The sequence below is a fragment of the Halichoerus grypus genome, chromosome 5 (assembly GCF_964656455.1).
Source record: "Halichoerus grypus chromosome 5, mHalGry1.hap1.1, whole genome shotgun sequence".
NCBI classification, from domain to species: domain Eukaryota; kingdom Metazoa; phylum Chordata; class Mammalia; order Carnivora; family Phocidae; genus Halichoerus; species Halichoerus grypus.
In genome coordinates, this window is record NC_135716.1 from 147,129,337 (window position 1) to 147,146,985 (window position 17,649).

The 17,649-nt window shown below is 37.3% G+C and overlaps 1 protein-coding gene across 7 annotated transcripts in view; it reads right to left on the bottom strand.

Moving 5' to 3' along the window:
* Positions 1-17,649, bottom strand: part of OSBPL9 (oxysterol binding protein like 9) — a 179,338-nt gene that overhangs the window by 53,836 nt on the left and 107,853 nt on the right. For 3 of the 7 annotated variants that reach the window (XM_078073161.1, XM_036108393.2, XM_036108391.2), the window contains exons 5-7: positions 6,618-6,686; positions 1,786-1,881; positions 787-834 (exon numbers count right to left, since the gene is read on the bottom strand). In XM_078073161.1, coding sequence (XP_077929287.1) covers positions 787-834; positions 1,786-1,881; positions 6,618-6,686 — 213 coding nt within the window. Of the gene's footprint in view, positions 1-786; positions 835-1,785; positions 1,882-6,617; positions 6,687-16,676; positions 16,978-17,649 lie in introns of those variants that run through there. The other 4 variants (XM_036108397.2, XM_036108396.2, XM_036108398.2 and 1 more) reach the window with 3 other exon arrangements.

A 17,649-nucleotide genomic window follows, 5' to 3' on the forward strand; every position in this document is an offset into this window, starting at 1 on the left:
CTACAAAGTAGTTATCAGAAATTCAAGGGGGGGGGGCAGTAGCGGAACTATAATTAAAGCAACACTCAGGGGCACCTGGCTGGCTCAGTCAGTAGAGCATGCAACTCTTGATCTCAGGGTTGTGAGCTCGAGCCCCAAGTTGGGTATAGAGATGGCTTAAAAATAAAATCTTAAAAAAAAAAAAAAAAAGTGCAACACTAGTTTTGTTTCCTCATCTGTGGCGTCTTGTTTAATTCAGCAAATTCTTGCCAATTGGTTTATTAATATCTGAAGTGACCACGTATCAATTTAATAAAATAACTTTCTATCTTCAACATTAAAAACCTCAAGAAAGAACTTACTCCTAGGAAGGTGGTACTTACAAAAAAGGAGTATTAAAAATTCTGTACATTACCCTTTTGTTTGTGAAACCGTAACAGAAATTCACCAGAAAACTCCCCCATGAATTCTATATGGCAGTATTATCATAAACAGTCAGTAGTACTATTATAGTAGCCAAAACACTGAAGTCCTTCTGTTATTTTTTCTCTAAAGAGTCTTGGTTTTGGGGCACCTGGGTGGCTCAGTCGTTAAGCATCTGCCTTCAGCTCAGGTCATGGTCCCAGGGTCCTGGGATCGAGCCCCGCCTCGGGCTCCCTGCTCCACGGGAGGCCTGCTTCTCCCTCTCCCACTCCCCCTGCTTGTGTTCCCTCTCTTGCTGTGTCTCTGTCAAATAAATAAAATCTTTAAAAAAAAGGCTCTTGGTTTTAAAATGGTTTAAGGCAAAATAATGACAATGGAACTTACCTTTCTCTGTTCATCATCTTTGCAGTTTTGAAGTTTGTCATCAAAAAGCTACAGGATTAAAAAGAAAATGATTATAGTATCAAGCCATTTTGCTATATTGTATATATTTACTAAACACAGAAAAGCAAACTTTAGTTCTTAAATAAATTTCTTCCAGGGATGATTTATATGTATTTTTAAGATAACATGTATTTTTTCAAGGGACTGTATTAAGTCCAATTCTACTGAATTATTTTAAACAGTCAAGATCAATTACTCTGGTAAAATTACAAGCAAAAGAAAACAGATGACTTTTAAGAACTTAAAATATCAATTGAAACCTAAGTTTTTTCTGCTTTGTCATCCACGTTTATTAATACTCCATTTGCTGCTTCCCAGGACTTTTGCTTTTAAGTAATTTTAAAGTAGGAATTGAAGGAGACAATTTCAGTAATGATAAATGAAGTAGAGAAAACACCTCTCCCAACGCCCCCCTCCCCAAAATGGAAAAAATCAAGGCCTCAGAAATTGAACCACATTAAAATTTATCAGTTTCTCAGAATTTTAAAACAGAATATGAATCTAATCTTATTTTCTTTTAATTATGTCTAGATATTACTTTTTTTTTTTAAAAAAGATTTTATTTATTTGACAGAGAGAGCGAGAGAGCACAAGCAGGAGGGAACAGTAGAGGGAGACGGAGAAGCAGGCTCCCTGCCAAGCAGGAAGACCGATGCGGGGCTGGACCGAAGGCAGATGCTTAACCATGTGAGCCACCCAGGCACCCCTAGATATTTACTTTTTTAATGACCAAAAATGGACATTATATATACACACTATCAGTATAATCAAAGGCAAAGATCTCTGAGTAAGTCACCCAGATCTTTTAATAAGTCAGCTTTAAAAATTGCTGAAGAACCATTTAAGGGTTGCAAATTAACATCAGCTAAGTTTTTACACTCAAAATCAAGCTTGGTAACATTTACTAACTTATACCAATTCAGTAAACGAATGCCGTACCTTTAATTGTTCTATCAAGATTTGTAGGTAAGCATCAGCCTCTGTAAGTTTCTTATCGAAGTCTTGGACACTAGGAACAAATCCTGAATCCAAACCCTAGAGAAAAAGAAAATTTGTAATAAATCTACCAATACCCAGGCAATATTTAACAGTACAGAAAATACTTCATCCTTCATACATGACATTTCAATTTTAAAGTAAAAATAGTACTTTTATATAAATAATAGGCGTATTAAAACTATCTAAATTCTTCAAGAATAGTGATATATCAATCTCCCTCATGAACTTCTAGCTCTGTTCCCTTATCAAACATGCACTGCTGCTTAAATCAGGATTGACCTTGCTCTTCAATCACTTCCTTCTCTCCCCCACAATGACTCCCCGTGACCTCCAGAGCAACAGTAATTTAGCTGAAGGGCCTAGATTACAATCTAGATTACTTCCTATTTTACCCCCACTTTTTGTTTGATTCCTCCAGTCCTTTAATCTTAATTTCATACTGTTTAGTCCTCCTCCCATTCCCTAACCCACCCCATTACCTCTGATGCTTTCTCCTCCTCCCTTTATTAAAAGAAGTAAGAACCTCAAAATTCTCACCTCTTCTAAGAGGGCCCTCTCTTTAAGTGAAAGTGACAACACTTGTCTTAATCAAGTTCGCTACTCACATTCACCTTTGGCATGAACACTAACTACACTCTGGACATGGTGTAAATATTTATTTATTTAGAGGGTCCACTTATTTCTAGTTTAACAATCCAGCATTTTCATGTCCTACTTTTTGTACACTAAAAATTTTAAACTTCAATAGAATGGGATTTCTATGTTTTAACTTTACTCAAAAGAAACTTGACTTCTTAATCATATCTGAAAAACACATCAATCCTGGGTGTAAAAGACAAAAAGTTGGGAGACTGAACAAGACTACCAGCTTGCCGTATTTGCACGCCCAAATGTCATGCAGTTAAACAGGGAAATAAAGTAAGGTTCATGAACCACTAACATCACAATCCCAACCCAACCACAAAATTCTGTACTGAATGGGTAAAATACAGTAGTTCAACATACCATACCTGATCTTCACTTGTTGGCCAAAACATGCTGATCATTTTCACATTCCCCATTTTAGTAAATGGAGGCCAGAGTTCATTGTATGTTACACCAATACCTCATCTTTGCACAATACTTTATTATTAATAAAGCACTTTTACAGCCACTATCTCAAACACCAGATTGAGACCGTATAGTATTATGGAAAACAACAATGGGTTGACAAGCCTGGTTTCTAATTGCAGCTCAGCCACTAACAAGATACTGTGTCTAAGCTGCTGTTTTCTTACCTGCCAAATATAGTCATCCTCCTCATACTATTATTAATATGGCAGCTAGTACCTCTACTAAAGACCACAATTACTAACACTATCAATTACTACTATTATTATTCATTGTTGCTCTTGCCAAACTTAAATTCAAATTCTGAATCAGAACAGAAAAAAAAAAAAAAAACCCACCCTAAGTTATATTAGACCATGGGAAAATCAACTTATCTTATAATGCATTTTCCTTTTCAAATTCAAAAGCAATAAAACGGCCTGCTTTTTTTTCACATACATGTAAAGAAACTACTTGAAATGATTATTGAAAAATCCCTTCCCAATGAGATGTCATGATAAAAACAAAGTTGAAGAAAAATCATTAACAATATATGTAATAAAACTGTGGTTAAACATCTTCATTTTTAAAGCTAACCCAAAAAAACTTTCTATTAAGAACATTTACTACATAGAGTGTGATAATAAAAGATGTGGAAAAGGAAGAATAAATCCATTACATTTTGGAGATACTATAGTACTGTATTACAAAAGAAGGGAGTGATTTCCTTCCATGTTACTGTACCACAGAAAAAAATGAGAACAGCTTGGCTTAGTTTTTGTTTTGTTTCACATAGCAATATAACATACTTATTAATAATTCAACTATAAGATCCAGTTAAAACCCATAAAATATTGTGCTTGCTAAATATCAAAAAGTTCAATGGCATATTAATAAATGAATAAGAGGTGAAGCATCTAAATAACAAAAAGTGATTTTTAAGAATTTTCCCTTTTGAATGCACTTAGAACTACCGCTGTAAAAATCTAACATATCCTTTTGAACAAATCTTTGATTAAAAATCCTCCAGTAAATAAATGGAAACAGATTTAAATTACCGAGATCTAAAACCCATCTAAATTGATGCTTAAAAAACAACCCTTTGATGTTGCTATAATCCTAGAACCTCACCCTGGCTCTCTTCTCAGACCTACCTCTAGATAGTCTTCCACAACGTTCCTTTAATCTTAGAATAAACTCCACACATCATAACATCCAAGTCGAAGATCTACTCACCAAATCATTTTTATGTAATGTATAAGAGGCGGTTTATAACTAGAGTTATTAGCGTAAAATCCCAGAACTGGCCTAAACTCCCTTGTACAGTAATCCATACATCTTTGGTGTACTTAAAAAGAAAATCTACATATATAGTTGCCCCAACTGCAATCAATAAAATAATATGCACATATTTATCAATAACATGGACAACTGAGAGTAATTAAACTGTTTCCTCAACTCTTGTAAGAATAATGCACACAAGAAGAAAATAAAAGTTTTTGCTACATATTATGACTTACAGTACACAGAAACAAAGCCATCTAGTCCAACCTCCCCCTCAAAGAAGTTACTTTTACAATCTTTTTGAAAGTCTTCTGGTCTTCACTTGAGTATCTCAACAGACAAGGGATTCATTACCTCCTAATATATACTATTTCATAAAAATTCCCTTGCAGTCATAACTGTTCCTCTTTCTATTTAACATTTACAATATAAAACCCTACACTTACTCATGTCCTTTTTAATGGAGTTTTGCTTTAAAACAAATCATCAGAATATAGTCCTTTATACCATTTTGAGAGTGGGCTTTCTTTGAGAAGAACTCGGAACAGAACCGATCCTTTAAGACAGGGTGTGATTTCATACTTCTAACAGGGACATCTTGTAGAAGAAGCAGTTTGGGAGTTAAGCAGATACACATTCTCTGTGCCACTCATTCAACACTATAACCCCCAGGGCTAGTTCAGCCTTGAATAAATGTATGTGGCACTGATTGCTGTGTCTGACAAGTGCTGATGCGGTGATCCTGATCCAGTCTTCCCCATGACCCTCCCCTAGCCTAGACTTCTCTAGCCTTTCTGTTTTCTTCCTCCTTCCCTTTGTCTACTCCCTCACTCCCTTCTTCCTGTCTTTCTTTCCTTCTTTTTTGTCCATGTCCTTTGTGGACACTTTGTGACCAAAGTGGTTATGCTGCCCTTTTGGCAGTCAGAACCAAAGAGGTTGCTGCTCCTTAATTTACTATATTGATGAGCCATAGTTCTCACTTGATGACTTCTGTGTGAATTCATTTAAAGTTTAAGTTAAACACAACTATTACAGAGAAATAAAGGCAAATGGTCTGCCTTTATTATGCTTAAAAGACATTAAACTAAAACAGAAATTAAACCCAATCTATAAATTAGATAAATCCGTAAAATTAGAAATCTATGTAAAGAAAAAAAAACCATTTATGTGGTAAATATACTAAAAACAAAACAGTCTCTAGTCTTCAAAAATATTTGCTAATGAAGAAAGCTAAAGTACATTTTAAAGTCAAAGAGAGTAGTAGCACGATTCTACATCAGCCAGGACCTATGTATCCAGTTTAAAATATATAAAGAGAGAAACATCTGACCCAACTTCAAAAATAGTATCTAGACTGGCAGAAGAATATCAAACCGCCTCAATGCTGTATATAAGTACCTCCTACTATCTTTCTAAAACTTATATTGAATAGCATCACTTCTCAGAAGGTACTTCAAAGCTAACAAATGTCAGCAAAATTAAATGAATTCCTATTAATGACTTTAGTTGGGACATTAAACACTATTTATACATACATATAACCAAATGCTTCACCTCTATTTAAAAAAAAAAGTATTGCAAGGATGTCCTTAAAACTGTCTGAAAAACGTATGAACTGTAGCTGCTTTGTAGAGGTACTTTTTTATACAACAGTACAGGAGGCAATTTTTGAGGCAGGGAATAAGAGCTTTTAAGTAATTCCTGGTGACAGAGGAAGACTAATGAACAGTGGAGGTTAAGGTGGTAAAAGGTGGTTTAAGGTCTTGTTGAGGTCAGAATCAGGAAATAAAGTCATGAGTAATTTGAGGAACTGAGGAGAATAACAGAACAGGAAGGGCTATGGCTGAACAACAACACTGTAAAAAGAAATTAACAAATGAGTAATTATTTTCCTACCAAATCTTATTTTACAACAAAAATGTAAAGGACTAAGTACCCTATATTGTGTTTTCTTACATAGGAAAAAACAGTATATAATAAAAATATGTTGCAAAAGGAGAAAAGGAAATAGAGAAATTAGTTCATGTAATTCTCACAGAGAAGTTCAGAACAACAAGAACGCAGAATAAGTTATCAGTAGAACCATAAAGGGGAATAACAGCTTAAAAATTTAACAAAGGAAAAACATCAAAAAAAAAAAACAAAACCCAAAAAACAAGCCTCCTAATGAAAAATAAACAACATGAATCCAGACAAAAGTAGGTGATTTTTAAAAATTAGCAAAACACATACCCTATAATTAAAATAATGAAAACTTTGCAGAAATGTCGTTTTGATTTAAATACAAGAGTATCTGGAAAGTTTATGTTCACAATTAGCAATTTGAGATGACATGCATCACAGATATGCTTTCATCCAATGAAAGAAGTATAGAGCATACTTACAATTGAATCACTTACAATTATTTTTGAAAATTCAAGAACTGGAGAGATACCAGAAGACTGGAAAAAAGCAAGTGTGGTACTGATCTTCCATAAAAGTAAGGAAAAGAGAGAATAGAAAGTTACTTTACCATGCTGTGAGTCTGACATAAATAATTAAGTAAAGGAATAATAAGAGAAAAATCTGTAACTATTCAGAGGAAAAGTAGGTACATGAGCAGCAAATGACAAGTTAAAAAAAAAAAAAACACATTATGCCAAACTTAATGGCTTTTGTTCCTTCGAAATTTGTTAGCAAATTAAGTTTTTTGAGAAATGATACCATTTGTCTCCTTACCAAATGACTTATAAGTTGGTTTAATGATGAAAAAAGTATATTAAAGAAACCAGAAATATTAATGAGATCACGATTTTATGTGGAGTATACTAATACGTTATTTCCTGGAATTACTAAAAATTTGGAAACATTTACAATTTATAATCCCTATTGTCTCTGTGGTTTAACCACTTCAGCTAAAGGAAGAACTGGATTTAGAGATATAGGGAATTTCTCAGGGCAAGACTTTCTAGTTTTAATCCTAAGGAATACTCAACTATCAATTCATTTGGAGTGAAGATTACAAATTTGAAACTGTCAACAAAATTGAGCCCATTACTACATGCTTTCCTTCACTGTAACTTCAGGCTATTTTCCATTTAAGTCAATGTTCTGATAATCTAAGGCTCCAAATCCGGTTCTCTTTTATCAACATGGTAGCTACAGTTATTTTACCAGCACGCTAGGTACCCCAAGAATATCCTAAAAGGTAAGGTCTTTTTCTGTAGTTCTCTAAGTGAACAGTTCTAACACCATGGATTCACCATGGATGCACATTATATATTAAAAAAATTCTTCAGAGTATTAGATCCTCTGCTAGACACTTAATAGGTTTTCTCATTTGATTATCACAAAACAGTAAGGTACAGAGACATTAACCCTATTTTATAAGCATTTACCCAAATCATGCAGTGGGGGTTTTCTTTAATTGGGATTTCAACCTATTCCTTTGACTTCAATCCGTTACACTTTTCTCTTAAATCACAATAATATCGGAAAAGAATTCATGGCATAAGAGCACTAAAATGTAATCTAAAAACGGCCTGAAGGAGGCTTGATGTAGTTAAAATGAGCACAGCTTTAAGGTCAGACTGATCTAGTTTTAAATCCTGAATCTGCAACTTCCTAACCCATATGATCTGGCCAAGCTACTTACTCCACCGCCATTTTCTCATCTAGGGATGGACATAATAACAAACCATTCAAAGTTGTTGGACAGATGAAAGAATATGTGTAACGTCAGTGACACAAGAGTAAGTTTTCTACTTCCTCTTCATAATTTGGAATCATATAAATAACCAGAATTCACTACTGCATCTCCAGCCCTGAAGTAGTGCCTAACATAAAGAGAGCACTCAATGACTGATGGATAAAACCAAAACTGATTAACCAGATAATACCATAAAACAATTTTAATAGAGATCCATAATCAATAAAAGGATATAAGCATAAGTTAAACCGTATAACGTTCCTTTAAAAAAGGAAAACAGTAACTTGATAAACTCTGAAGATAAATAGTAATAAAAAAAAGGATGAGCAATACACAACTCATAAAATAGTAGTTCTAGAAAACAGATCAGAAAAAAATTCCATATAAGATTTTCAGAAAAGGATTGGGTATTATGCCTGAATTACAAAAGGTAAATTGTACTGAATTATTACCTTGGTAACAAAGGGTCAACAATATAAAGCCTTTTTCCACCATAAAATAAACTGATTTTTGAAAGTACATCAGCTCTTCAAAAAACAGAATCACTTTTATCTTTAAATTTTAAAAAAATGGTTTATGCATAGTATTAAGTTTCTGTTTAAAAGCATACATATACCACAAATCTGAATTGCTCATATAGTCGGGAAAGAGAGTTACTTTGTTAAACAGGAATCAGGTACAGACATCCATGTCAAAATTGATGAACTTAATCATAGCACAACTGCTTATTCTTCATGATCTCTTTATCTAATACTGACACTATTATGTAACCTTTTGGCTTACAGAAGAAAATACTAATATTGATTTCATAAAGCTATTTGGTTACTCAAACAACTTCACAAAAAAGGTTTGGGATTTGCACCATTTTCCTCTATTTTTAAATCACTGATAGCTTGTCTTTCCAAAAGACTCAAAAAAAAAAAAAAAAAGACTCAATTTACTCAATAAAGTCATATAAAAAGTCTTGTCAAAATCTGAATAAAACAAATAAAAACCTGAAGTTTATGAATAGGATAACCATATGCTCTAGTTTGTCTGGGGTCATCAATCTTTATGCCTATTGTCTCAGAAAATTAGCAGCCTCCCTCCCTCTCAAAAGTGCTCCAGTTTGGACAATAAATTACATGGCTCCTTCTCCATAAAGGATGTAACTAGCCTTTTAGAGATAAAAATGTCTAGAAGGCACGTACGATTGCCTCTGAAGTGTCAGAATGCAGGAAATAAAAAATTATTTTAAATGAAACATAAGTTTACAGGCTCTGAATGTAGAAAGCCAATTACAGAAATAAAGCTCCACCAGAATTCAATGAATATTAACTGGGTGCTTACATTATGCTAGGTAAATGGACACATGAATAATATAGAAGCTACATTTTTAAAGTTATTTTATTTATACACACAACCTCCTCAAATAAAACGCAAGAAGCAAAACACATGAAACACATCATATATTAATACTGGGGACTGGGATTGAGACAGGGACTCATAATTTTTACTTTATACATTCACTTGTCTGATTTTTAAAAGTATATATTTAATTCAAAAGCTTATGTAAAAATATTTGGAAACTGTGCAAGTTTATAAATATTTTTCAAAAGTTTTATAACTTTTAGCTTGCAAAATCAATCAGCTTTATTCTCTTAAAATTATCTACAAAAATCCTATAATGTCTTGAGAGTAAATCTCGCAATACAGCTGCTCAGGTACACGTTTCCGAGCAAAATGTAGCATAACAAATTTATAACATCATTTACAGACAAAAAGCACAAACTTGAAAAAAAAAAAAAAAACCACTAAAAAATTAGCAATCTACACTACACTGGAATAAACGCCAAGAAGAAAAATAGCCAGTAAAACGAAGAAGAATACCTAATTTTTTTTCTACATCCTTCCTGCCAATAACATAATAATGACTCAACATTCAAGAAAGCAAACTCATAAAAAACAAAAACACCTACTACATCACTCCCTCTAACAAAGCACTGTTTGACCATGTGGTGCTGGCCATTAGCCAAAGCTTTTCTTTTCACCCACTAGTTGGTCAGGCTACTGTACATGTATTTCTTAAAAGTCATAGGTTAACTCATTCCAAGATCTATATAAGCTCTGAGTGGCTTACTAGTATGGGATGGAAAAAAATACATTCTTCCTCTCTCCAACGCCAGATTACTACCTATCATTCAGTTTAACAGCATTCTGGAAAGCAAAGAAGTCTCACTACTATTAAGCGTCCACCAAAAAGCAAAGTTTTAGATAAATACTGGAGATTTGCTCCAAGCATAACTAGGAGAAACTCATATTCAAACATATGAATCCTTAAACTAAGTATTTTAGTAGGTCAAGTTTTGAAATAACTGCAGAATTCTCTTACATAGCATAAAAGCTGTTAAAATTTTGATCATGAAATGTTTTAAAAAACAAAACTTGATATATTCCTCTGACAAATCTGGATCTCTCTGTATAGCAAAACATAACACACCGAAAATTAAACAACACCCAAGGGGAGCTAAATGATGAACTAGTCAGACCAACAGACGGTACTAAAAGGCTTAGACCTCTCACAAACCAACCAAAGTAGAACAAAAACAATGCTGAATTGAAAATAATAGATACTGTAATTGGTTTGACATTTATCCCTTCAAAATTATATATGCCAAAAACTGTTTTTGTATATCTGATTTTAGCTGTCAGTGAACATTACACAGAAGGAACAGGTTCAGTTTTTGCTAAAGTTGTTAAAAGTGTAATATAGGGGCACCTGTGTGGCTCAGTCAGTTGAGCGTTGGACTCTTGATTTCAGCTCAGGTCATGATCTCGGGGTTGTGAGATAAAGTCTGGCTCTGCGCTGGGTGTAAAGCCTGCTTAAGGTTCTCTCTTCCTCTCCCTGCCCCCAGAAGTGTAATATAAAATTACCCTAATTTAGTTTAATTGTGGTCAGGAATCTATCAAGATGATTTAAAACAAGACTAGAATATATCAGGACAGGACTTAGTGTTGTTCTCAACTGTATCCCCAAGGCCAGTGCTTGGTTTGTAACAAGTGCTCAATGAAAATTTTGTAAATGAATGAATGAAGGAATTCTGAAATGTGCCTACCTGCTAGCACTTAAGCAATAAGTATTCAAAGAAATTATAGTTGAGTATATTCATGAAAAAAGCATAAATAACTCATTTACTCTAAAGGATTTATTATATTACAAGTATGGATGCTGACTTTTTTATGGCCAACTAAAAGTTTTTAAGTAGAAAAAGAAATTAAATAAAAGGTAAGACACTGTATTGTGCAGGCAGTACAAGAAGCAAGACCAGGCAATGACAATTGACTCGTCCCTCTAAAAACTCATTCTTCTCATGCCAAATCCTCTCACGAGCAGTTTTACACATGCAGGTATCACCTCAACTTTCAAAAGTCTGAGTTACCACTTTGCTTTTACAAAAGACCTTTATCAGTACCTGTTTTCACTAACCAAAAGAAATCTGAAGAGGATTATCTGCTTTTATGAAAAAAAAGGCAAAAAGCAAAAACAGCATTCAGCATTTGTTTTGCTGCGAGCTGTTACAGAAGCAGTGAATACCCTAAGCAAGAGTGGCACCGCCAAGCTCCTTCTCTGGGAACTACACTCAGCATCTCAGCCATAAGCTGCCACAGCTGTGAACTTTGTGAGCATTTTGCTTTATCTCAATTTTTTGTGTATCCATTAGCAAGACATGTCCTAAGGTGTTAGAAAAGCCCAAGAGGTTATTTTTAGGGCCTAGGATTGCTCAAAAATCTTTCCATATAAATTAATGGTAATTGCTTCTTCACTTTATACCATTTTGACTTAGGAAAGGTTTCACAGGAACACTCTACTTTCCAATAGCAGGGGAAACCTGTACTGCTGCTCTCGGGTTGGAATTCAGTGTTACAATAATGATTTATTCATTGGGTATCTCTTTTGACTATTGCACTGTGCTGGGTATTTTGGAGATGCCAAGATGAAGCAGCTATAGACTCTGCCCTAAGAGTTTCAAATCTCTAAGAGAAGATAAACATCTATCTACAAATAACTGATTCAAGCATGGTAAAATAAGAGTTATAAGAAAAGTACTAAGAGCAGAGGGCAAAGTTGAGGGGATGAGAAAAGTTTCACAGAGGCAGCATTGTGAAGTACAAGATGTGGACACAGATGTGAGGGGAAAAGTATGGCAGCAGTGGACGGAGGCTGGAAATAGCATAATGAAATGGAATATTTCAACTTCTCTTTAATGAAGTACCATAGAAATGAGGGCAGGGTTAGGTAAACTAACAAGGGATGCTGAGGTACCCAGGAAATAGGAACAGCAGGAAGCCTTCACCATCCTAAAGCTGAATGAACAAGGAAGGAAACTGTTACCAAGGACCAACTGGAGCTACTCAAAGGACACTCTAGTTATGGTGCATAGGCACTGCTAAAAACATATCAAAACAGAGGAGCAAGAGGAATAAATACCCCAAGAGTTCTCTCTTTTCTTCCTTCCATCTTCTGGCACTGCCTCCCATTAGCTAACCCCAACCAGAATCCAAAGGAGAAAGAACTTCAGGTGACACAGGCTATAAAGGTCAGCCTCCTGGAGCAAAGAGCAGAGAAGGGCAAAGAAGGAATCTGCAGGAAAATGGAGAATAACCAGAAAAGGCATACTTGCAGGCTAAGGGTTAGTATAAGCACAAAGAGAGGCTAGAAAGCAGAAGGAAGCTAAATGAGGAACAATATGCTCTGGGAAAAGATGATATTTTTTATATCCAGATGCTGAATCTGAAAGGAAATAAAAATTAGTGGCTGAACTGGAAAAATTACTAAGGTTTGGGGAGTGAGGAGAGCAATGGATGGAGAGCAGCAGCAGGGTAGCACTCTGGTTTTCTCTAGAGTCAAAAGAGCAAGAATCACTGGGCTCTAATCCTAGTTATTCTAGTCTCTGTGTGACCTTGGGCAAGTCAGTTGGCTTCTCTGAGACTGTTCTCTCCACTATAAAAATAGGTAGAGGTTAGGGGCGTTTGGGTGGCTCAGTCGGTTAAGTGTCTACCTTCAGCTCAGGTCATGATCCCGGAGTCCCAGGATTGAGCCCTGTGTCCTTGCACAGCAGGGAGTCTTCTTCTCCCCCCACCCTCAAATAAATAAATAAAATCTTAAAAAAAAAATAGGTAGAGGTTGTATTAAAACTTTAAGATCCCTTCCAATTCTAGGAGTCTGTGAAGCCAGTATCTCCAGATAAATAACCATGTTCATCAGGTGAGTAAATACCTTACCACATTTGAAAAACCTGGGGTCCACTCCTTTAAAAAAACAATTTCATTTCAATAAAGACAATAAGAACTTACAGGTTCCAACTGCAGCCAAGTCCTGCACAGTATGACAAAGAATGTTAAAGCACAAGCAAACTCTATCATTTAGTGTAACCTTGAAACTGAGTGAGAAAGACCAATGCAACCAGATTTTAAAACATGTTTTGGAATACAGAGAATGCAAAGAACCAACCAAGTAAGTAGAATAACTTGACTGAAGTGGCACATTTTGGAAAAAACAAAATGAGGTGCGTGGTCAATACAGCAAAGAAGCGAAGTTCTTAAAGGTGTCTCCAGAAATAAATGAACTCCAATGTAAAAGGACTACAAGTCTGTCTGTTTCTCTCTCTCTCTCACACACACCCCCCAACCATTCCTTTATGACACAAATATTCACTTAATATCTGTTATGTGCCAGGTACTGTCATGGTCTTCAAAGGACATCTTTAACGACAATGCAGAAAACAGCAAATATAATTTCATTACCTAATCTTCTGGAATGAGCTCAAATTTCACCCCTTCCAAGCAACATGCTCTGACTTCCTATGATACTAACTACAGTAGAACTAATTAGTGCTGGTACTGCTATTACCATATTAGAGATCATATAGATGGGGGGGGGGGGATTTGCCTGGGAATCTGCTCACCATTTAAAACACTGTTTCTAAACATTTTCTCCAATCCCCTCTCTCAGGTGTGGCAGCAATCAGGGAGCTTGGGGACTTAGGAAATATTTCTACCTTACAGGGATAAACCTAACTCCAGTACAAGTAAGACAAAGGTTTGCACACTTAGAACATCATTAAGTCACATATTTTAATCATTTAACAAGCATTCAGTGAGTACCTACTATGTGCCAAGCACTGGACTATGGACAAAGGCCCTGGAGATACAAAGATGAGTAAGGACCTCTGACCTCTAGAGGTTAGGGTGTAATGCAAGAATCAGACATGTGAACAAAAAATCTAGATTACAACCTAGCTGTCTATAGAGATATGAACAAAGTGTTATGGTAGCACACAAAGGATAAGAGTAACTCTAACTGGTCTGCCTGAAGGTAAACATTAAAGAAAAAGTAACATATGAACTGTATGTTAAAGGAAGAACTGGAGGTTTATCACTTGCTAGAATTCTGAGCAATTATAATTCCAAGCAAGAGGGGAAAGGTTGTGAAAGGACAAAGAGCTGAGAGGCTGTCATGTTCTAAATGATTAACAGTTCACAGTGCTGGAGTGGATAGCTTGGGTAGAGCATCTGCAGCTGAGTTCAGACTAAAGAGAGATAAATTACGACCAGGTTGTGAAGGGCCTTGAAGGGCTTGATAGGCAGCTGACTGGCAAATGGATTCAAAACAGATTTTTAAGCATAGGAATGACTCAGTCTGATTTGATTTGAGATAAAGAGTATAGGTAGAGGGAAGACTAGTTAGAAGGTTTTGCAAAAGTCTAGGTGAGAGATGATGAAGGCCTGAATTAAACTATTATCACGTGGAAAAAGGATAAATCGAAGAGATATTACTAAGGCAAATTTAACAGGATCTGGTGACTAGACATGGAAAATAAGGGAGACGGACAATAGCTTTAAATGACCAATTGCCTATGTATGGTGGAACTTCAATTAATTAAAATATTTAGGGAGAGATACTTGGCTTAATTATATTTTCAGGCTAAGAACTTTTCTTTCAAACATAATCTTTGTTTAAATCTTTATTGAAAAATCTTCCTATATATAATTTGTATGCTAACCCCATAATAATCATTAAAACTGTCTTTTTCTATAGAATCCTCATAAACATCAATTATCACTCCATACTACAAAGTCTAGATACTGATAAAACTTGACATATCCCAGGGGATATGCTAGGATTTGCTTTTCAGAATATCTTTCTCAAGCAATAGACCGCGAACTATATAACTGCCTGATTTTCCAACCAACGGAATAGGGCTGGATCGCAATGCTTTTTCCTGGCTGATCCAAACTTAAATTCCTTGCCCATCTTCTTATCATCTGGGGATGGCTGAGTAGATCACTACTGAATATAATCTTTTTGCACTAAAAAAATACCACCTAGAACTTTAGAAATATCAAAATGGATGTGACCAATAGTCTTTGCAGCCTAGTATTTATTGAGGGGCACTTCAAGCATAATGCCATCTCTGTCAAAAACAAACTCAGGGGGCGCCTGGGTGGTTCAGTTGTTAAGCGTCTGCCTTCGGCTCAGGTCATAATCCCAGGGTCCTGGGATCAAACCCTGCATCGGGCTCCCATGCTCAGCGCGAAGCCTGCTTCTCCCTCTCCCACTCCCCCTGCCTGTGTTCCCTCTCTCGCTGTCTCTCTGTCAAATAAATAAATAAAATCTTAAAACAAAAAAAAACAAAAAAAAACCTCAGGACACTTTGGAAACCGATCTGGCTTCTCTGTGATATGTATTTTTCATTTCAGCTCTCAGACTAAAAGTCTGATTTTGGGTGGTTTATATCTTCCCTAAGCTGGGAAAGATAATAAAGTATTTTTAAGTTGCTTCTGGTTGGGCTGTACAAAAAATGAAAGTTAAAAAAAATTTTAAGAAAATGAGAGATGTTACTATTAAAACGGTTTCATCGCTTAGTGCAATACAGGCAGTGTTCTGAAAGATGATTCATAGACACTGGACTAGAATTTCCAATTTAAATTTCACTACAAAAGTTCTTAAAACTGTAATTACATCTCTAAACATCTCTACTAAAACCTGGGAGAAATAATTACTTGATTTGTTTTTAATTTCCTGAACACAGCTAAACGTAAAAATTTGACAAGCAAAACCAAATGTTACTTCAAATGAGCAAACACTTTTCTGCTTCAATACATTTCTCACTCATAACAAAAATACTTGTGAAGTACAGTAAGAATGCTGAAAAAAATGCATGATTCAAACATGCTTCCTACACTATTCATTATACTCAACTTTCCATAACTGAGCTGTACTGAGAAACTAAACCTTTCCCTCCAGTTTTTATGAGAACCTCACACTATTCCAAAGTTTTCAGTTTTTTGTACAAGCTACTCAAGAAGCGTAAAACCACTCCCCTCCCCACACACATACTCACAAATAATAGCGCCTATAATTATTACACACAAAGGTACTAGGCCAGGCTGGAAGAACACAGTGCCAAAAATAAAACAGAAAATGTTTGGCCCGCAACTGGAGCCTCTATCAATGGGCAACTGGTCAAAATTAAGCTTTCATATTCCGGAAAAGCTTAACTTTTGTGTTTATAGCTTGAGACAGCTTTCGAAAAGGAAAGTGAGTTCCACAAAAATGAAGGAAAAAAAGGGGGGGGGGGAGATGCCCTCTTCCAGTCTGGTTTGGTGGCGAATGACCTCTCGGTGAAACAGGAGGCCCCTAGCCTCACCCTCCAACCCATCTCGGCTGAAGAAGTGAGGAGAGCTCCCCGAGAAGAGAGGGCCTGGGCGGCCACGTCGTCCTACTCACCCCAGAGGGCAGCGGAAAGGAGGCAGGGAGAGAGCGACATTCGGGGCCACGGCCCGGCCGGGCCAGACAGCAGGGACCCCGGGGACTCAGGGGTGGGGGCCGGCCCCTTTCCCAGACCCTCAGGGTCTACTCACTCCGCAAGTGGCCAGCAAGAAAGCCATTCGCCAAGGCCCCCGCCCTCTATGCCTCCAGGGGAGGGAGTCGGGGGCCGCTTCCAAGCACCCCTTTTTTCTCCCTCAGGCCGTATCCCCCACACTGCAGTGAAGTCGATCCACTCAGGTTCAGCCGGTGCCCCGGGACACCCCCCCCACCCGCCCCCACACCCTTGCCCCACCCCCCCCCCCCGTCCGGGCCAGGGGCCGCACCGATTGGCTGGCCCTGGCGGCTCCTGGCAAAGAAACCCCTGGCGATTGGCCATAGGTCACCTGCCGTAAAGGAGGTGAGCGAATGACGATTGGCCGTTAGGCCAATTTTGGGTGGAGGGGAGGGAGTGGGCCACCCGCGGGAGGGAGCGGGAGGGGCCGGCAGCAGCGGGTGGGCACAGGAGAGCCCAGCTCCGCGTCCCCCCGCCCCGGTCCAGACCCAACCCCGGCTGCCTCCTCACGGCGCCCGGGGCTCGCCTTGGGGGCTCTGGGCTGGAGACCCAAGCCCGCACCAGGACCTGTGCTTCGGGACATACAGCTGCTGCCAGCTGAGCCCACGCCCTCCCCAGGAAAGGGAGGTCCTTGCTCAAGGGAGCTCTGCTTGGCTTCAGAACTTCAGCCCTGGGAATTCCCATAACGTGGCGACTGGGGAAGGACTCCTCACAGACGAAAAACTGCTTCACTTACACCCACCGACTTCTAGTTCACTGTCCCTAAAATTTTGGCAGCTGTGGAACCAAGTTTCATCTCGATAACTGCTTTTGCTTACTTCCGGAAAGTTGTTTATGTCGCGTGGGGCGGGGGGGGGGGCGGGAGCGGAGGGGAGGAGG